Source organism: Pinus tabuliformis, chromosome 7, assembly GCF_031772625.1.
Source record: "Pinus tabuliformis cultivar Carrire ecotype Pingquan chromosome 7, CPIR1, whole genome shotgun sequence".
Lineage (NCBI taxonomy): Eukaryota > Viridiplantae > Streptophyta > Pinopsida > Pinales > Pinaceae > Pinus > Pinus tabuliformis.
This window is the reverse complement of record NC_142293.1, coordinates 346,167,195-346,189,307: the sequence shown is the minus strand read 5'-3', so window position 1 is coordinate 346,189,307 and position 22,113 is coordinate 346,167,195. Positions and strand designations below refer to the sequence as shown.

The following is a 22,113-nucleotide window of genomic DNA, read 5'->3' as shown; positions in this document are numbered from 1 at the left end:
GATGTAATCAGGGTTGATGGTTGTTGTTTTGATGTAAGGTTCAACTTCTGGAAACTGTAACTACTGTGATACTTGCAGCTTCTGGTCTTCATTTTCAACTAATACAAGCTTCTTTTGCTGTTAATTACTCACTTTCCACTTCTTATCTATTCTAGGCTGTGCCTGTTATGCATTTTCATGTGCTCTTGATATTTAGCATTTGAGGGGCTGTCATCCCACCTTTGTGTTAGAATCTAGTATGCATCATTGAATGTGTTATGCAGGTTTCTGTTATTTTAATGCCAGAGAGTTGTCATCCTCTCTGTGCATTAAGAAATAGATTTGCAGACCTTTTTACTCGTTGCAGCCGGCCATCACATGGTCTTATGCATCTGCTGGTGTGGTCAGTATTCTCCATGTTCACTTAATCCTCAAACTGTGAGTAATTGGTGGTCTAAAGCCTTATAGTCTGGAGGTGTATGTAGTGATTGGTGTTTACCATGTGGGTAATTCTGGAAGGCAAGCTGTATTATTGGCTAAAGTGTATTATCCTGGATAGATTTTGATGCAAGGAATGATTCTTCTTGCTGTCTACGCTTAAGATATGGATTCTTGTGCAATTGTGCAATACGGGAGAATGGGAATGCTGGATTGATGTGTATGTCCGATAGTGACCGCACTCTTGAAATTGCAGTGAATGTTAGCCCTTGGCGTTCTCTCGTCCCGATGTCCACTGTTGCTTTGTCTAATGTCATTCCTTGTGACTTGTGTATCGTTAAAGCCCATGCCATTTGAAGTGGTATCTGACGCCGTGTACCCCTTGTGATGGGAGGAATGGGTACATATGTTGGGTGTGAAATGTCCCACGTTGTGCCTCTGTATTGTTGGAAGTCAACAACCACAAAGGATGGTAATGCTGGGGGCTGTGAGTCAATTGAATAAAATATTGAGATGACCTTCCCAAGCGCGCCATTGACAAGGCCTGCATGTACCCATAAGTTGCTGGTGAGCATAACTTTTTGTTCATTGCATAAGAGGACCTTTGCAGGTAGGTGCTCATCTTCTGTTGTAGTAGGATTTTTCTGTCTTTGTTGTTCCGCAGAGCAAAGTGCTACTGGGATGTTCAATTGTTTGAGCATTTTCTTATTATGCAAGACAACTGCGTTGTTTGTTGCGAATAGGTGCATGGACTCGCTGAATGAGCATTTCTCTTCAGGTGTAAGAGAGGAACTTGTTCTTGACATTAGATGTTGCCAATCTTCAAGTGTAGATATTCCATTCCTAAGATTTGCAAGTATTTGCCGGAAAGCAACCTGGGACAAGCTAGCTCCCTGTTGATGGAAAACGGTTGAAAGTGTTATGAATATGTCGAAGCTGCGCCAAAGTGCAGTGCCACGCGATGTCCCAGCATATAAAGGAATGTCTTTTACAGGTGGGAGCTGGCCTAAATCTCCGACAAGGATAATTGAGCGATTACCAAATGGTGTATTCCGATGAAGAGGGAATGCCTCTCTGAGACGATCATCAATGCGAGAAAGCATTTTTGGACCAATGAAGCTCATTTTGTCAATGAGGATGTATTCTACATGACGGAGTTGCTCTTGCAGGTGTAGGAGCGGCTGGCCTTCGAGAGGATGCATTGTCTGGATAGGGATATGAAGGGCAGAATGAATTGTGAGGGCATTTATGTTGAAAGCTGCAACGCCGGTTGGTGCAAGTAACAATAAAGGGTTTTTGTTGGATGGCGAGTTTTCCACAAATGCTTGGTGAAGGCATTTAATCAAATGGGATTTTCCTGTGCCAGCTGTTCCTTGTATGATGATCTTCCGTGGGGTTTTTGGCGAAGGGGTTTTGAAGTGTGAAAAAACAGCGGTGAAAGCTATTCTTTGGGTAGGGGATAATGTATGCTCATGGAGAAGGTTGGAAAATGATTGATGTTGGTTTTGAATGGGTGAGCGGTTGAATTCAATGAAATTGATGGCAGTTTCTTGCAAGGGGGGAGGGACAGTATTTTGTGACCAATTGTGGTTGACGTCGAAGTCGCGGTAGCCAATCATGTCGAGGTCATCAATTGCAATATTGTAACCTGGGTGTAGTTGAGAGAGGATTTGCCATTCATCTAGCTGAATGGAATCAGGGGGGGTGTGTGGTGTAGGTTGATCTTCAGTAGGTGGGCTTTGTGGGTTTTCGGGTTCGCGATGGACATGCCATGGTGTATATGCACCCTTTTTTTGTTCCCAGTGTGCAATAATTTCTGCATCAGTTGAACCGATATCATCAGGGAGTGTTCGGAAGGGGAAATACAAGAGTAATTCACTCCAACAGAAGGTGGCATAAGAAGGATTAGTAGAGGAAGGAATGACATTGTAATGGGGCAAGACATGTACAATCCTTGGGGGAAATATGTGTTTCCACTGGTTGTTTCTCCGTTGGGAAGAATATGACCACGAGCGAGCAGCTTCAAGGAGGGGTAGTGCTTCTAGTGAGGCAGGCCTGTTCATATACGCAACGATAAAGTTTGGTGTCGAACCAGGATTTTCAGTATCTTGGGAAACACGTTTGAAAACAGTCCTGTTGACATTCAAAGAATGGAATGTACGGCTGCAAAGAGAGAGAGGTAGCTTTTGTAACATATGGCATATTTCTTGTGCACAAATGTCTCTATCTGCAATGGTTTCTGTAAGGAGTTTCCGGATGACACCACTAGTAGGTGCTTCTGGAAGGGCACTTTGTGATAGTCGCGATAGCATTTGACGGTAGCTCTCAGATCTTGTCTCTGCTTTTGTTGCATATTTTGAAATATATTTCAAAACAGCATGGCGAGAAAGGACTGGTTGGCAATCAACATTTGCTCTCCAAATGGAGAGTAGATCGGCGTTGTGAATATTCAATCTTTCATCATTGCGAGCAGGGACATAGGTTTTATGACCCTTATCATCAATGAAAAGTGAAGAAGTGGAGTTCAATTCCCATGGGACTCCATATCGGCAGCTAAGCACATTGTCTTTCTTACGAAGACAGGAAGATTCATGACATTTTGTATGTCGTTGGACGCAGTTGACAAGCTCTGTGTAGTCTTCAAATTGATTGGATGCGAATATTGCTGCTGTGTCAAGGGAACACGGGTTATGAATTGTTGAATGGTGAAGCGGAATAGTTCGGTGTTCTGCCTGACGTGGATTCCAAGCAGTGACGTAGTGGTCGAAATATTTCTGTGCATTAGCAACTTCCATTGCATTGTCCCAATTAAGTGTGTCCATGTCTGGTGCATTTTGTAGCCAAAGGAAGCCATGGATGTGTGCGGACCCTCTATGTTGCCATTCGTATCTGAATATAACATGAAGGGTTCATGCAGTTAATACATGTATAAGCAATGTATAAAAATAACGTAGAAGGATATGGATATTAAATAATACCTGCACCAGTAGTCGATTGCATGGAGGCCTTTTTGAAGGATTTCTTCAAGGAAAATTGTAAATCGACAATGCATATATTGTGCTGTTAGATGTGGGTTTTTAATTATGTTTTGGATTTTCAATTGGAAGGGGTTGACTGGAGTGGAATGAACACTTGTGGGCATGATCGTGTGCAAGTCATGCCATTTAGTATCAGCTGCACTGAGAGTGAAGAAGAATGTTGGGCTTCCTATTTGCGTGATCATGTCAGTTAGCTCAGCTCGGCGTTTGTTCCAGAAAGACCGTGTTCCTCGTAGAGCTGACCCAAACCTCATTATTTGCTCTGGCAACCTTGAATCTGGAGAGTCATGAAGACATTGGCGTAGGTCTGATACCGTTGTTGGCAAGTTGTTCTCAATGTACTTCTTCACGAAGACATTGGCTGTTTCTTGGCTACGGTGGCGCATTAGAATGTTATAAAGATAGTAGCGGAATCTTGGGTGTTGGCCAAAGCGGTTATCATGGTAGTGAAGCAAGTGCAAAGCATACTCATGCATTTCAACTTTTGTAAGTCTTGGTTGCATGATCATTGCAATGCCTGTAGGGAAGAGCGTGGGGAATGCCATGGCAAGGAGGCCGATGGTGTTGTATTCATTTATAGCGGTTGGAGATATTGGAGGCCAATCGATAGAGCTTGTTGAATTTGAATGGGTCGAGTGCAAATAGTTACAAATGTGGTCACGCTCGGTACATGAATTTGGGAGGACTGGAACAAAAGAAGAGGGTTGGATTTCTAATGGAGGTAGCATGACATCATCAGGATTATAAGTGGAATCAGTAGTGGTTTGTTGGGGTTCAAAAGAGGAGGCGGTTACACTGTGGAGAAGAGAAGAAATGTCTGTAGGGAGATCTGGCAGTGTAGAAATTGTAGATGAATTCAATTGAACATCACGGTAGTACGGGTCATATTTTATTTTGTATTCAAGGGCTGCAAGGACACGTGATTTGCAAACGTAGAATTCGTAAGCCTTTTCAGATGGATTCTGCCTTTTCACAATGAGGATGTCTAACTCAGAGAGCATCCGGGGTAAGTATTTGGCAATGCTGGTAATATCTTGAGGGAAGCTAATTATATGGCCACTATATTTATATTGACCACCACGGGAATGAGTGACTTGTAGAATGGGGTTGACACGTGCGATGAGCATTTCTTCAACTTGGGTTAATTGGTGAAGGACATAGGGTTGTTCTCCAGGGTCCATGTTGTTCAGTTCAGAAAAACGATTGGTCGATTTAGATGACGCACAGCGAAAACAGGAGAGTCTATTGTTGAAGAGCTTTGTTTTCATTTCTGGGTATGCTTCCTTGCATGTTGTGCAAACATGCAAGGTAGAAAGTCCATCAATCCTTTCTCGAAAGCGACGGTGCTCTTCGTTAAGGGGAGGGTTATATTCGATATGATGAACGTGTGTTGGGTTGGTTTGTATAGGTGGGAGAGCATTTGAGATGGGAAGGGATGTAGAGGAAGTAGTAGGGTTTTTGTGCTGTTCATAAAGTAGTCGACGCCGTGCATTTAGTCGATCCTTTTGTTGTGCATAAAGAATACGCCGCCGCTTGTTTTTGGCCGCAAGTTGATTGTTGGGTGGCATATCTAAACAAGTACAAGTAATAGTTGTCAGTTTTCGTAAACAAGTAGTGCATGTTTGGTATCTCATTTTATTGGGTGCACATCCATTGTGAAATTGGAACATTATATTTTTAACATAGATTTAAATGTTTCTTAGTTCAACATCGGTGAAGATAGGTAGATTAGGTAGAAGGGAAAACATGCAATTAGGAATGCTATGAAATCATATGTTATTTCAGTATCTATCATTGAGAGAAGAGAAACAAGAATCAAAATATTTCGTTCCCTTTACTTTAAAAAACTTTTGTTTCTTATGTTTGAGCGATAAAATGAATAGTTTAGCAAGCAAGGGATCAGTGTCTAGCATGTAGAGAACGAACGAGACACATAGTGACTCTTTACAAATGTTGATATGTATATTACGTAAAATGTAAACGGCAAGCATACATATGTTGGAATGACTGGAAGAGAGTAGTTGCAATGAAACCTGTAAAGAACTACAGGGTTCATCATAATAACATGGGTGTGTAATTTACAAAGATGAGACAATTAGTTGTGTGGGAATGTTTCTTTATGTACAAAAGGGCGTGGTAGATGAAGCCGTAATAAAAATTTCACAGGCGGCGAACAATAGGTCGTTTTGAAGCGGATAGTGCTTGAATGTCAGTGAGCGCTTCCTTGCATGCAGAGGCATATTGAATTTCCTCTGAATCGATCAATATTGGTTGCAAGCGTTGAACACCGTTGAAGTAATCTGTTTTAATGGAAAGTGTTAGCTGGAAGCGATGCCCTGAAATCCGGCCACAAATTTGTTGTAGATCAGTTGGTTCGATAGAAAGTAGGAACAAGTCTTTAGCTGTGATGCCCATGAGCTCGTTCCCTGCATCATTGAAAACTGTGACGTTCTGTAGATTCCCGGTGTGGTCATGTAGCTCAATTTTGAGTTTGTAACGGTAGTCGCATTCTGCGAAGTCACCGTTACATTTTGTACAATGCCAAAGATTGTTAGAATGCTCCACAACCTTCTTCATGCATTGCTTGCCATTGAAATCTAGTGGGCATGCTAGAAAGTAGAAGTCATCCATATGAAGAGCAGTAATTGTTGCTCGAACTGAAACCCAGACCGCTTTATCAGAGGGCTGCATGCAAGCAATTTCATGAAACGTCTTTCATGGCAGGGCACGTTTCGAAACAACACCATAGTTTCTACTCAAAGATGGAGAAGAAGAGCTATAGCCGGTTTCACGGAACCATGCATGTAGTTGTTGAGTTTCTTCAACCTGTGGATTTATTGTGAGAGTGCTCGTTGGTATTGTCCCTATTGTGGTGCCATTAAAGTCAGACACACGGCCTCCTTTGATTGCAAGAATTGGTGGGTTGTCAAAAGAGTAGAATTCAGAAAGATGTTGTCCGATATAGTCAAAGTGGTCTCCCCATAATGTTACATCAATGCTAAAACCCGACATGTCCTTTAGTATGAGTGTTTTCCTAAATGTCTCACTTCCATCTTTTCATCGAATTGTTGATGCAGGTGACGTGGAAGTAACAACACCAATGACATCTACATTTGTATTTGGAGTTGCATTTCTTACTTCAGCAATATTCTTGAAGTGAAAGCTTTGGTAGGGAAACGTTGGATCATCTGTAGGACATGGATTGATAATTGAAGCAGCAGACAAGTAAATCTCCCATTTGTTCTTGAGATGGTTGTAGTTTGGATTTGCTTCTCTCACTGTGCCATTTGATACAATGTATAGTTGCCCAACCTGAATTAGATTGTAAAGGGATTCGGCCAGTTCAGCAAATGCAGAAAGGTGGATCTCTTCCTTATCACGGTTGATAAGGTCAAATCCGAAAACTTTTCCTGAGCCGCGCACATTGTTGTATGCCTTCAATGATGTCTTCGCAGATGCTCGACCTTGGATAGACCAATACTTTCGGTAAGGGTTGAGTGCCGTGAACGGAATTGTTGTAGTTGTTGCCGTAGGTGGTGGAGTAACTAAGGAGGGCAAGGTATCTTCAGCTGACGAAGAGCTAAATTGGGTTGAACCCGCCTGTGCATGTTGCAGCGTCGATGTGTCCTTCATCAACACTGCCGAGCGCTTCACAACTTCAAGCTCGACGACTCGGATGGACCTTATGTAAACAAGTAAGAAATGAATTAATAAAGATTGCATTTTCCTTCTTTTGTTGAAAAAAACGGCTAGGCGGGTAAAGTAAAAGAGGGTGATTTCAAATGGTGGGTCTTACGAGGAATTTTGGAGCACTGTGCAAGCTACTTTTTTGAGCAGAATTATTGATCCAATTTGGATGTCTCCAGAGACAACTTGAGGGCCATATGCGGATGGTAGCAAAGTCTTATGTTGATGTGCTCCATCAGATAGAGTAATGTGGAAGTGCGAGGATGTTGTTTTCAATGAGGTAACGGAACCCACATCGATTATCTGAAGTTGTGGTTGAATCTCGGTGCAACCATTCAGCAATAGAGGAATGGCATTCGGTGTCAAGGTTGTCTCCATAATAGAACAAGAGGATTCTTTTTCTTGTGATAGGAGTACCTGCAATTCATAAATTTTACCACAATACAGAATTATAGTCAAAGAAGATGTGACATGAATGCGGAATCTAATCTAAGAAGGCTAAATGTTGATGGGCAGTTTATATTTATTTGCAGCTTGGCCAACCCATCTAAATGCAGCGATCTGGAGAAGAGTAAATCAATTCCCATTTTCTTTTTGTACAAAGTTAAAAAGAGGCAAATGGAGTATGATGTGAAAGGGGAAAGGATGTGGGCAGTTTCAATATTATTTTAGCATTACTAATTTATGTAATTTCATGCACTGAAATGAAGGGCTTCCGATGACCTCGCCTCCTACCTATCCTTAGGTGTGGACCATGGAAATTTTCTCTAAAAATGTGTGCTCACACCATGTTTTTTCTATTGGTGTTGTTAGTATGTCAGTTTCTTATGCACCACACATGCAGAATTCAGAGGTGAATGACATGTGTTGAAGAGACTTAGGGTGGAGCCTCAGCCCAATAAATAGATAGATCATGAGAACATGGCCCTACTACGGACTGTGTTCTCCTTCAAAACCAGCAAATGTTGATGTTGGAGACATGTTCACCACAGAGGAAAGTAGGGGTGAGTGCTTAACAACTGTGCTGACAGAACATGTGTTAAGTGAGGATGATATTGAAACTACTTAAAATCGTTTCAACTTAAGCCCCGTACTGTAACGGGGAAAGTTGAAAGAAAAATCTCTTGGTTATCCATTTACAAATGTTGTTGGCCATTTGTGTTTGCATTGCAATACACCATATTTCTTAGGTGACGAAATTCTAGCCCTAGCTGTGCCCAAGAAAAACAGGAAAATATGCCTCAGAACAAAATAGGGAGCAGCCTGCAGGTAATGTTCAAAAAGAGTCCTCCAAAAAAGCTCGGCACATTACTTATAGCACAAGTGAAAACATTTTATCACCGATACAGAGCATTACATGCAAATTGTTTCCTCAAATAACTCTTAATTTCAAGGTAATAACTCTTAATTTCAAGGTACTTAGTTAAATTGCCACTACATGTTTGAGAATGATTTTCCTTCACTTTCGCTTTCTGCAAAGTGTTTACTGTTTTGCTTTCTTATGGAAAGTTCAACAGTTTCTACACAAAATTTATCCTCAACTGTTTTCAAACAAGTAACCTTTCATTTAAGAAGGCAGTGTCTACGCAAAATAGCTTCAAACATAAATAGAACAGAAGCTGCAAATTTAGAAATGCAATACTGAGTCTGTCCTTTACATGCCTGCAAGGCGAATAGTACGAAGGTTTTCTTAAATCTCTTAACCACAAAAAAGAGATCTAAAAAAGCTTCTACACAAAATTTTGAATGTTTAAAGTATATAGGTTATGATGGATATATGCCCATTTATTTTGTTTGTTTCGTCAGCACTTTTATCTTGGGTTATGTATGCACATGATATATGTGATATACCTTATTTGCTTTTCCGATCAGTTTTTTTCCTGGTTTATGCATGCATGTCACAAAGCAATAAATCTTTTGCATTAATTGTAGAGTGCACCTCATCTCTCTTAATGCAATTATGTTTTTTTCGAAAAACTCATAGAGAAACTTCAGGTACTTTCTCTTGCATTTTGCAGATGGGTCATAATATAAATTCATCAAAATTAATTATAGTGCCTGACCTGGTAGAATAAATTTTAGTACCTGACCTGGTAGAGATATCAAGTGAGGCATGCAACAGAGACAGGCAAGCTGGGATCTACCCAAAAACTTTGTGCAAGAAGGGTAAAGCAGTCAACCACTCAAATTAACCCATCTGACTAAATCACTCAATTATGAGAACACAATTTCAAAATTGCCTATTAAAAAATTTAATAAATCAGATTTAAAAAAACTGCAAAAACTTGCAAATACACAAAGAGTTGAAAAAATAATAGAACGGTTGTTGATAAAAACATAATCTACCATTTTTGGGTTTCACACGAGATATTATATGGAAATTTTGGAAAAGAAAAGGCATAAATCTATCCTGTGAAAGCCAACTAAATGAAAATTCAGAATTACACCGCATCCAAATAAATGGAAAATCAGAACTATAGTACACCCATGTAAATGGAAATTCAGAATTAGATTGAGATTAAAGGTATTACTGCATGATCAGTCGGTAAAGGTACAAAGTTCAAATCACTCTTCCTGTTAAAGTGGGTATTGTCCTGTATTATGAAGTGGGGTTCATATCTCCTATTGTCTGAAGCAAAAGCATACTTATCAAGAAACAAAAAAGATAAAAGTGAGTACCTGTTGTTGGGGCGACTGTGGCTGGTCAGCTCTGCGAATGAGCTTGTGCTGGTTGACAAGGTATCGGTAAAGATTTTGCCGCGGCATTGTGATGATTTCTCTAGAGAGATTGTGCTTGTTGTTATGAAGCCAATCTTCGATCTCATTGTGCATGACATTCCTCCGCCTGGGCAATGTCATCAACCATGCACGAGCTGCTTCCCACCCATCCTTCTTGATGTTACTATTGATCATTTTGGCATCTTCTTGAGAAGCAGAAACAACCACATCTCCATCGTTATTATTATCACCACAACCATCTCCTGGTTCTGCAAGAGGGCATGGAGCCCCAATGGCAGACGAGTCCGGGGCCTGTACATCCTTGTTCTCTTCCCTTGACATCATCTTATGTTCTAGTGGGACTACAAGTTCAATCCCAACAACTGGTGAAAATCTCTGTGACAATCTCGATTACCTAGATATCAAAAGGCCTGTGAGTGTTGTTTTCTTAAAGAGTAGATTTCAAGGCTGGCCATACCCAAATACCCAGATTAATTTCAAAGCAAATAGAAGCTTATTCTCAAACGCCCACATGGATTTCAGATGAAATTGAAACAAAGAAGGTAATATTAAAAGCACCCGAATCAATTTTCAGACGATGCCTTCGCGAGTTATCCACATGATAAGCCCATGTACAGTTTGAGGACCATGGGAGAAGTAAAGTTCCGACCTACTATGTGCAAAGTGAACCGTAGGGGCAGGGTTCGTAATCACATTGAAAGCACTGGCGGATATAAATGGTAATTAAAGCATCCGACACTCCTAGCTAACTCTTAGGTGAATGTGACAGATTTTAACACTTTATCCACCCCACGAATTACAGTTTTATCGACCGCATACTTTTATCAGTTCACATATTCACACTTATTGATTAAACAGTCCTTTTTAAAGTCTCCGTAATGTTTGGAAATAGAACCATGAAAGCAACAGCATAGGTTGAGACAAAAATAGAAATAACCTAATTGTAAAAATAGGAGAACTTTCCATCTAATGCTTTGAGGAATCAGATTAAATCAATACATTATATAGTTTATTCTAGGTTTATTTCAGAACAGGTAAAGAAGCATCCGAGACAATAAAGCCTATGTAATCACCAAATTGGTCCAAAAACCATGGATAGGAACAATAGAAAGAAACACAGGCACGGCTTTTGCGCTTAAGAGCACTAACCTGCAAGGTAAACAGAAGAATTCTGAGAAACTTGGAACTTGGGCGAACAATTTATGAACCTGGAAACAGCTCTGTCCCTGCCAGTGAAAAACACAGAAGAGAACACTAAGAAAACACTCGAATAACAGAATTCTGAGAACAAGGCCATGGCTCTTCTGCAAACCAACATGTTAGTGTACATCTCTTGGTAGATAAAGATTGAAACTTCTAATAAATGAGACAGATGTATAAACATTGTTTGGTTTTAGTCTACAACGGAACATTCTGATTTACAGCGCTCTGAAAGTTAGGAATCATAAAACATGAACATGTCACCGTAAATGAAGCTCTGAATTTTTTTGAAATAAAACGAAAGTTTTGGGGAAAAAATAAAATACTAAAAAGGAAAAAAATAAGATAACTACCTTCTATATTGAGAGAAGACATATGGATTTCACAGCTAGTGTGTAGCAGCGCAGAAAATCAACATGTAAAAGGTCGTGTTTACCCATAAACAAAAAAAATTGAGCATAAAATAAATATATGTAGAGGGCATATCTTATGTTCATTCAAGTTTGGGAGCACCAATGGCTCTTACCCTTTTATCAACTATTTTAATTGATGTCTGGTTTGCTTGACATATTCATATAGCTTATTCATTGTAGTTTTTTGGTGAAAAAACATAAGAATAAATTTTATTATTTTACAAATAATAATATTATATTATCCTTCCTACACATCATCTCTTAGCATCTGCTCACCCATCAACAGATGCAATCTGGACTGCAAATGATTATATTCTATTGTCCTCCACATCATCTCTTAGCATATGTTCAGCCATTAACAGATCCAATGTGGACCCTCAAATATTTAGGCAGGTCTTAAAAAAAGAAACACTTGAGTAGCCTATTTTTAGGCAATAGAAACCTGCAACTTTTTTATTGGGAATTTTTATTGTCTTTACACTCCCACAGCCACAACCATTTATTCATTTGGGCACAAAGATATTCACTGTAGTAGGTAGCAACAGAAAGCAGTAATCAGCATTTTCTTTATTGGGCCAATGCCAAATTCAAATTTCCAGGATCAGAATTTCTGTTTTCTAACTCTTCTACTCTAATGTTCAACCGATGTCAAACCCTAATTTCCACAAATAGAAATCCTCTTGTAATCCCCTTGGCCATGACCATGAACCCTGACAACTTACTTTGCTGCCAACCGGAAATCAGTCAAACAAAAGTGTCAAACACAAACTTCAACCACCATTTTAATCAAGGTATAGATTTGATTATCCTTCCTATACATCAGCTCTTAGCATCCGTATGAGCCATTGATTCAAGGTCATTCCTCTCTGTAAGGCATTGGTTCTGCACTAAGCTGCACAAAATGCTTGCCCAGGCTATGTACCAGTCCCAGAAATGCCCAGAAATGCAGAAACTGGTACAACCAGCAGCGTTTGCATGCTGTTTCAGCCAAAAAAGGATGTGTTTTTGTGACTTTTTGCTTGGCTTTTGGGCCCCATCCAAGCACCCACGAAAGGCATGGAACCCTTAGATCATTTAATAATAACTAATAAATAGATCTAATCACTCAACAGACTTAATCTTAAAAAAAGAAACACTTGAGTAGCCTATTTTTAGGCAATAGAAACCTGCAACTTTTTTATTTTACAAGTTATCTCTGCTTACCTGTTAGGTATTCTATTCCAAAACTTGTCTAACCTCCCTGGAATGTTACCATGCTCATCTCTAAACACCCCCTGCCCCGCAAGGCCTATATTGCCCTTGGATCTCCTATCAAAACAGAATTTACTCAATGCAGAGCGACTCCAAGTCTGGATGCAGCCTGCCATTTATGCAAAAACTACTTTCCTGAATTGTAGAAGATTTTATAAGTAATTTTGAGATGATAATATATTAAGTTTGACTGAAGAAATGAAATAATTGACCTCGTTGACAATGTATAGTGTTTTACAAAGTGGGCATGTCAATTGCGAGGACTTTCGCTCGCTGTACTGTTAATAATTATAAAATCATTCATAATGGTTTCTTTGACTGGAATTGTTGTGTAAAATTCTTCTCTGTTGTGGAATCAGGGATGGGTGCTACTTTGAACGCAGGCAAACCCAAGAAGGGTTCGATAGTAGCAGTGTTTGGCCTGGGGGCTGTTGGGCTTGCTGTAAGTACTAATAACAAGTGCCCTCTTTATGTTCCACTGTATGCATATTAGTATATGTTGCAGTTTTAAAGTCCTCAAACCTTTTTCTAGGGACTATTCTGTGCAAATAATTCATGCTGTTGCTTTTGTGGATATCTTTACATGACGGGGAACTTTAATGAGGACCTCATTCATTCGAGCGCTGTAATGCAAATCTATCATGATCCTAAATTCTAAGGATCTTGGAAGCTAATTGGTCTGCAATTTTTGAAGTAAAATATCGTTTAGCACATCAGCTCTCGAACAATTCTTGAACTTATTGACCAAACTATCAAGGTTTCTGTTACGTGCCATAGCTGAGAATTCCATTCTTTTTAATGTATTATAACTGATCATTCCATAATTAGACTATAACCATATCTCCAACTGGATACCGCTTTTTTGTTTTCTTCATAATGGCTCTATCCTCGTTGGCTTCAATAAGCTGGCCAATCATTTGATTTGTCGGTAGTGAATCAAAAGAAGATTTTTTTTCCCAATTTCCCTGTGTGTTTTGGTCCTTTTCGAAGTGATTTTTTAATCCCCTTTTAAATTGCTTGTTCAATTTTTATATTTCAAGCCCTTGATGAGTTATTGTTCTACACAAATTTTGCAGTTTGAATTTTTCTCTTAATTTACATCAAGAACCCTATCTTCCGTGTGAGCAGACATGTCAAACATGAGCATCTAATACCGTATGTTGAAATTCTGTAATCTCCTTGAGAGAATATCCAGCAAAATTTGAGGCTGAACCGCATGGAACATCATGTTATTGTAAATTTGAGGAATTTGCACATAATTCATGGTGTTACTTTCATGGATATCTCTACATTATGGGAAACTTTAATGAGGACCTCATTCATCCGAGTGATGTAATGCAAGTCTATCATCATGGTAAATTTTGGGGATTCTGGAACCTAATTGTTCTGCACATTTTTAAAGTAAAATATCGTTTAACAGATTGTATTAAATTGGAAGCTCTCGAACAATCCTTGAACTTATTGCTTAAATTAACAAGGTTTCTGTAACTTAGTATAGCTGAATTCCTTTCATTTTTAATTTGTTATAACCGATTGTGCCCTAAAAGGACCATCACCATATGGCCATTTGGATACTGTTTTTCTGTTTTCTTCATAATAGTTCTATCCTTGTAGGCTTCAATAAGCTTGTTCAATCATTTGATTTATTGGTACTGAATCAATATAAGATATATTTTTTTTCAAATGTTCAGTTATTTGATTTATTGGCCCTTTACTAAGTGATTTTTCTCTATTTAATTTTTTTTTCCAAGTTTTATGTTTCAAGCTCTTGACAAGTTATTGTTCTACGCAGAATTTTGCAATTTCAATGTTTCTCTTAATTTGCTTAAAGAACCCTATCATCTGTGCGAGCTGAAATGTGAAACATGAGCATCAAATGGTGTAGGTCAAAATTCTGCTACCTCCTTGAGAGAGTGTCCATATATTATGTTGAAAAGTGAATAATAGGCAGTGCAGAATATTTGTGGCAAATTGAATTTGAAGTAGCACTGAATCTTGTTGTATTGAGAAGAACAGAAAAAAGCACCAAGCACCAAATTGTATATGTTAAAATATTTATAAATAATAATTTTATCTTTTAATATTAAGGTGTAAGAGATTTTTTTCTTTTGTGTTTGTGGAGCAAGAGGCTTCTTGTATGCAGTTATTTGACTACTTAGTTTACAATTTTGTGTTTGTGGAGCGAGAGGCTTCTTGTATGCCATTATTTGACTACTTAGTTTACAAAGGTATTCATACTTTACTCCTATGAATTATGTGGAAAATCTGTGTACATATGTTGATATGTTGACTTGTAGAGTTGCCTTTTTAACCCTTTCTTGTAATCTTTCCTTTCTCAGCAAAACAATTTGGAGTAACGGAATTTATAAACCCTAAAGAGTAAGAAAAACCTATTCAGCAGGTACGTTGAGCTGCCCAAAATGATCATCAAACTCTCTCCCAGATCAGAGTATTGGTTGCTTTTGACTAGTGTGGTACTTTAGTACTTAGGTGGGGGAGATTTTAAGTTTTCGCATGGAGTGCACTCATTCACCATCCATTCAAAGCAGTGTAGACTCTTAATTTCCAAACACTTATAAAAAATGTTTACAGGTAATTGCGGAAAAAAACTGATGGAGGGGTGGACTGCAGCGTCGAATGCACAGGGAGTATTGAGGCCATGGTTCAAGCTTTGGAATGCTGCCATGATGTACTAGCTCTTGGTTTCCTTTGGTTTAAGATACATCAATCATTTCAATTCTAAGTTGTAGCTTTAAAGTTTAAACTGATTGCTTCGATTTAATTAAGAAAATGCAGGCAATGCATATGTTTGATATCAGAGTTCTGTTTTTGCAGGGTTGGGGTGTAGCCGTTTTAACAGGGGTCCCTCGTTCAGACGCAGTCTTTAAAACGAATCCTGTAAACTTTCTGAGCGAGAAAACGTTGAAAGGAACCTTCTTTGGAAATTATAAGCCTCGTACTGATTTGCCAGGCCTTGTAGAGATGTATTTGAATGGGGTAAGACTTCATAACATAGTTGTAACAGCTTATTTAAACCATAATTGTAGATAATACTGTGTGGTCATATTTCCCAGTTGTTTTTTTTTGTCCGTACCATGACGGGAGCAATCTATGCTTATCATATCTAATTAGAGTTATAATTATGGTTTTAATCTTTCCTTCCTTGATTGCTAAATTTGAAGGAGCTTCAACTGGATAAATTTGTTACAGACAAGGTTTCTTTTGCTGACATCAACAAGGCATTTGATCACATGCTTAAAGGAGAGGGTCTGAGAACTGTAATTAAAGTCATCCAAGATTAGTGAAAAATATGAACACAGTTGGAATATCTCCAATGTTATGAAGGCATGCTGAACTATTTCAAACTATTATGTGATTAATGTCGTGGCTTTTATGTGTAACTATGGTATGCAATTAAAGTCCTGGAAAGCGTGTAAACAGTTATAATAATTTTAGGGTAAGTATGATGTTTAAGTTTTGACACTGCTTCCAAAACAGCCATCCAAAAGGTCATTACTATAATAGCTTGATTAGAAATAGATTGAATGAGAAGGTCCAGATGGAGTATTCAATCATCTCCATCCATCTGTTCTGCATCCTCAGTGCTTACTTGAACAATATATCAGCCTTCATATTTATCCCTTGCAGACATGCTGAAAAGATAATGACATGGAATTTTTCCTTGCTTCTCTGATTCCGTCCAATGATGGGCCAGCTGCAAATTTTCCTCATTGAAATTTCCATTTGACCTCTCTGCAATGTGTTTGGAATCGACCTCTCTGCAATGTGTTTGGAATCTCTTATCACCTGTAGACAATTTAAACCTTTCTCTATTGCTATTTTCAGAATCTACCAAAAAGCATAAAGTTCTGCTCTGTTGTTTGATCCATCTCCTACAGCTCTGCTTTGAAACTGATCTCGTAATTGTCTCTTAAAGTAATGACTCATGATCCACAATAGCTGGGATTACCTTGACAAGCCTCGTTGAAATAACTCCACACTATTGTTATATATATATCTGGGGATCTTAGTTTTATTTGTTTCTTTTCCTTTAAAGGTGGTTGTGTCCCTTAATATGCATATCTATTCTGGTGTCAAACTTGATTAGTAATAACATCTTTGTTTTGAATTCTTTTCCTTTCTGGCTAGCCAAATAGCTTAAGTCACTTGTAATATCTTTTGTTTCTATTCTGTGGGAAATTTTGTACAGGAGTTCAAACAATGTATATAAATAGAAAGATGCAGAAAATGACAGTCAAATTTTGTACTCAGAATCATGACAAGAAAGCCCCTGCTGGGTTTGTGAGGAAAGAGAGCTTCAACACCAGTTCTGTCTCCAACTGCCAAGATGATCAGTACGCTACTAACATGTTTAGTGAAGAATTTCTGCTATTCTCTTGTAATCTATAGGCCCCCAAAGCTCCTCATAGATGAGAATATTTGCAGGATGTTAATATTGTTGTAAGTTTGTAGTAGTTGTGGAATGACTTACTTTTGTGCTGCTTCTCATCTTCAACAACAAGAGTTTCTGTGGTGAATAAGCAGAATCCATGTCCTGCCTTGTGAAGCAGCTCTCCACTGTGATAGCGTTCTTTGTAATGTCTCTGATAAATCCTTTAGACTTCTATTTCATTCTGTAGTATGATGAGATTCACTCTACAAGATTAGGGGATTCACTCTACAGAGTCCATGTCATACCTTCTGAATCAGCTCTCCACTTATGTTAATTTTCTCTGTAATCACCCTAATAAATCCTATATAATGAGATTTCATTTTGTAATATGATGGGATTTCACTCTACAAGATTGGTTTCAGTTTTACTTGTATTGTGGTATATGAAATTTCTCAGTTTTACTTGTAATAGGATGGGATTTCATTCTGTAATATCATGAGATTTCCCTCTGCAATATTTGCTACTAAATTTTACAATTCCAAATTAATAATCCTATCGGCCTCTCTTTGTACCTTTTGGGACAATTGCTAGTATATCATTCTACCTAAAAATCTCTTAAACACCTAAAGGAAATCTTTAAAAATACATAATTTAATGTAAATATTATCATATTTATTAATATGCTAGCATCAAGAATAGTGTTAAACAACATGGCAAAACTGGCTTGTTTAAATCAAATTTAATTTAAGGTTCTCGTTCCCCATTACGTCATAGGTATCATGGATTTTGAACATGAAGTTCTATAACCACATCCTAAAAATAAATATATTTAGTTTTTACTTTATGATATATAAATAAATATTCAATCGCAGATTACATGCACAAAAATCAACTTATGTAAAACCCTTGTACCTTTCCTAGTTCCAAGACGAAGATAATTCATTATATTTTAATAAAATAGGAACTCTTTTCTTGTAAAAGTTTTTATGACTTTGGTAATTGATTTGTTGCATGAATCTGTTTATTTATATTTTATTTTCAATGTCATATTATGGTGATGCATATTTATTTCTTATTCCTTAGTAATTTAAATATGTAATATGATTGTAAAAAATAAGGTTATCAAAATTTTATTAATATAAAGATTTAAATGTGAATTTTTTTAAAATAGTGCTATTTACAAGTTAATTTGATTAACTCAGAACTTAAAAAAAAATATCCCCAATGGAGGTGTCGAACATTTGAAACCATTTATATCATCGGAAATGTAATAATTATATTTAATGTTATTTTCGCTGCAATTTTACACAAATATTAATTAGTAATAATGAAATATTTATACTTAATATTATATTAATTGTAATACTATAGGGAAGGTTTGTTTTTTTAATAAAACCAAACTCATCAATGATGACCTTCCTAGCCTTTTACAATGCCAAAATTATAGTGAACTCGGGAGGCTTCTCTCCAAGCTTTTTGAGCATAGGCATAAAATCTTAAATCAAAATAAATAATTTGTCTTTTTAGGTCCGATAGATCATTATTTGGTCTCAGCGGACGTTAACCATCATCATCATCATCATAATCGGAAATGTAATTTATATTTATATAATCGGAAATGTAATATTTATATTTAATGTTATTTTCGCTGCAATTAAATAATACAATATTTGTATACATTTACCATTTTATTTGCTTATATTTACTTTGAGTTGCTTGAATGGTCCTTTATCATATCACAAATGACATATACTCTTAACAAATTTTCGTGACACAGAGTCTGGAGTTTTTTAACTTAAGTATTTGTGAAATATATTTCATAAATGCATCTCACACTTTATGATGAGGCATAATTATCAATTTAAAATTTTAGTAAACTTATATTTTATAAATAAATTATTTTAAATTTAATTGGTTATATATAATGAGTCTAAATTGGAATTCAACCTTTCAGTTATATGTATAAGAAAGCGGTTATGTAGGTCCACACTTCAATAAAGACTGTGTAAGAGAGCCTACGTGTGTATTTATCTACATAATTTCTATCTAATTAAGTTTTTTGGTGAGATTTTTATATTTTATTGTTGAGATTAGGCCTGGAATTTCAAATCTTCTCTGTCAAATGAAAATTTGATGACGTTTTTGCATTTTTCATGTCCTTCATTTTACGTTTTAGGCAAATTTGAGAGTGTCGACCTCCCTTATCATTTTCGTTTTGACATTTTTTAATTAAGTGTTTATTTAATATACACTTGTCAATAACGCTACATTTTTTTTATAACCATTCATTTTTGAAGAGTTAGATGAATATATGCCCTTCCAAATAAAATTAAAACCAGTCTTAATCTGAACGCTGTGGTCTAAAGCATCCCACTACATTCAATATTTTTTAGATTTTGTAGTTGAAAATTATCTAACATCCCACAACACTCAATATTTTTTAGATTTTACAGTTGAAAATTATCTAAAGCATCCCACTACACTCAATATTTTTTAGATTTTACATTTGGAAATTATAATTTCAAGATATCCCTGTCCAATTTAAGTCAAAATTAACCAAAAAAAGAATTGACCAAAAAAAAACTCAGAAAAATAAACTACTTGATGATAGAAGAAAAAATCAATATTAACATTTTTTATAAAATCACATAGCACTAAATAAATAACAAAAACAATAAATATATTTTATGTTGATAATTATTTAGTAACTAAAGTCCCATTCATACTCACCTAGAAACGAGGCATTCAAAAAAAGCTAGAATTTATTTTATTTTCTCCATTTTATAATAAATATAATACACAACAAAGTTAACTTAACTTTTATTTAAATAACCATTTATCTAAACATTATTCAGGCAACTAAGTGTCTCTTTTATATTTTATATTTGTATTATACAAAATTTTCACTGCACACTTACAGAGGTAACCCTTTATTAAGGCAAACGATTATAAGGATAAGAATTTCTCTTTCCTTAAAACTTTCTAGATCCGAGATCCAATGTTAAGAGGAAAAACTAAAATTTTAACAAGTAAAACACCAACATTACAACATAAATCAGCCTTTAGTCCAGGGTAAACACTTGTTGAAATTAGTTAGATGTCTTTGAACAAAACACCATAATAAAGACCGCACAAACATTCGTTGGATTGAAGCCAGAAATTATGCATTTTTGGTTTTTCAAGTTATCACTATCCAACTTTGCTTTTGTTAGTCTATTAGGAGTTGTTTTTAACTATGACAAATCTATTATTTTCACTCTGCGTTGCTCTATGCTAACTTCTACTGTTCCAGAATCTTTGTTTATTCTCGATTATTTTTCCAAGAGAAAAAAAAGGTTTATTGACCACATTTCAAAAATGCTACTACACATATGAAGTTCATCTTCACCACTTTCACTTCATTTAAAATAAACTTACAACCAATCGTAAATGGCCTCTTTCACTAAGTAGAAATGCTTACATAGATGTCATATATCTTCAATCCAACAAATATAAGACTAACGGTAGGTTTCTCATCCGTTATAAGTCTCTATGTCAAAACCTTTTATTTTTGCAGCTTTAGAGACAACATTCCCAGATCTTTCTATAATGCCAGAGTTTTATGGAGCAGAACACCAGATGTTTTATTCTCTTTGAGCACGCAGAGAGATCGAACATAGACTCCATTTTACCCCGCGTCCACTGAAGCTCTGAAGGCTATGACATTGTAGAAGATAATACACCAATCGATTGAAAACAAAATAACAACGAGATATCTAGCTGATTTTTGAAATTCTTGTTTCGTTGAAGAAATCGAAACAATGATATATAATTCATTTTTCCTACTATTAAATTATTTTTTGATAGGTGGCCATAAATTGAATGGTGAAAGCGAAGCTTCGACAATTTCCTAGTCACTGCATTTTCGAATCAGTGGTTGACCTGATGTTACGTGCATTATAATTTGAAGGGTAGATACTGCGATGGACCATGGTAGCTCCCAATTAAATTTGGTCATAAATAACATCATTCGTATGGATAATGGTCGGATCATGGATGGTAGCACCATGCAAGAAAGAGTTACTCCCAACTGTCAGAAGGAAGGAATGGTAGGCACTAGGCAGTCACGACCAGGAGCATTTGAATAAATTTAAGATCGAAGTCGAACTCTTTGTGTACGGGTCCACCGCTCCATCCACCCATAATTTCAAAGCGCTTGTAATTTTAGGTATGACAAAGGTATCATAGTTTTTTACGGTTTATATTTCAAATTAAACGTCAAAATGACAGGTTACAGAGGTATAAGACACGTCAAACTTGATGTGGAAAATTTTGTAATCACCATCAAATACGTCTTACAACTCAAAATACGTCCTATAAGACGTCAAATTCCATGCCTGGTTGAGATCAATTAAATTTTTATATATAATAAAATTTTTAAATTTTTTAATTTAATAATTTTAAATTTTAATTTTAATAAAATTAAAAATATTTTAAAAAATTAATTTATTTTTTATATAAATTATTAATTTTAATAATGAATTCAAAATTTTGCATCCTAGAAATCCATCCGTAGTTATTTTTAAAATCAAACATAAATCGTTTATGTCAATTTATAAACTTTGACAACAATTAAGCGATAGGATATTCGTGTGACAAACAAAGTTTATCTTTTTGTTTTTTAGTCCCTATCGTAAGGCAGCACGGACGGGGACGGGGACTATTGTAATCATTCGGCATTGTAATAGGAGCCCATATAAAAAAAACAAATACTTAATCCAAAGTCTGCGTATATGATTTATTTCACTTTCTTTTCCAGTGCATTGAACATTGGAAAGGTTTTATGTTAACCAATCAAAAGCTCAGAGTTCTTATTTGGCCACTTTTCGAGGTAGAGAGCAATAGAACTTACTATTAAAATGTATATTATTGAGAATTTTGAGTAATGCTACTAGCATCACATATTTAAAAGTAAATGGTTTGATTGTGCAGGTGG

General features: G+C 36.6%; 3 protein-coding genes across 7 annotated transcripts; 1 reads left to right on the top strand and 2 right to left on the bottom strand.

The window, feature by feature from the left end:
- Nucleotides 1-515: 515 nt before the first annotated feature.
- LOC149247359 (uncharacterized) lies at nt 516-5,023 on the bottom strand. The gene is made up of 2 exons (XM_089444006.1): nt 3,396-5,023; nt 516-3,306 (listed from the first exon to the last, which is right to left on the bottom strand). The coding sequence occupies exons 1-2, from the start codon at nt 5,021-5,023 to the stop codon at nt 516-518; spliced, it is 4,419 nt and encodes a 1,472-aa protein (XP_089300132.1).
- Nucleotides 5,024-6,512: 1,489 nt separating this feature from the next.
- On the bottom strand, nt 6,513-11,024 carry LOC149247358 (replication protein A 70 kDa DNA-binding subunit A-like). The gene is made up of 3 exons (XM_089444000.1): nt 9,822-11,024; nt 7,252-7,559; nt 6,513-7,137 (listed from the first exon to the last, which is right to left on the bottom strand). The coding sequence occupies exons 1-3, from the start codon at nt 10,203-10,205 to the stop codon at nt 6,513-6,515; spliced, it is 1,317 nt and encodes a 438-aa protein (XP_089300126.1). The 5' UTR covers nt 10,206-11,024.
- A 1,655-nt stretch (nt 11,025-12,679) lies between these two features.
- LOC149247357 (alcohol dehydrogenase-like) lies at nt 12,680-17,236 on the top strand. Of its 5 annotated transcripts, none has more exons than XR_016266623.1 (5): nt 12,680-13,187; nt 14,538-14,973; nt 15,085-15,434; nt 15,581-15,742; nt 15,928-17,236. XR_016266623.1 is itself a non-coding variant. In XM_089458183.1 (5 exons), the coding sequence occupies exons 3-5, from the start codon at nt 15,405-15,407 to the stop codon at nt 16,045-16,047; spliced, it is 312 nt and encodes a 103-aa protein (XP_089314309.1). In that variant the 5' UTR covers nt 12,681-13,187; nt 15,085-15,146; nt 15,338-15,404; the 3' UTR covers nt 16,048-17,236. The 5 variants fall into 5 exon arrangements, 3 of the variants coding, with proteins under 3 accessions (XP_089314309.1, XP_089314310.1, XP_089314308.1); XR_016266622.1 differs by lacking the exon at nt 14,538-14,973 and having other exon boundaries at nt 12,681-13,187; nt 15,928-16,151; nt 16,956-17,236; XM_089458183.1 differs by lacking the exon at nt 14,538-14,973 and having other exon boundaries at nt 12,681-13,187; nt 15,085-15,146; nt 15,338-15,434.
- Nucleotides 17,237-22,113: the final 4,877 nt, after the last annotated feature.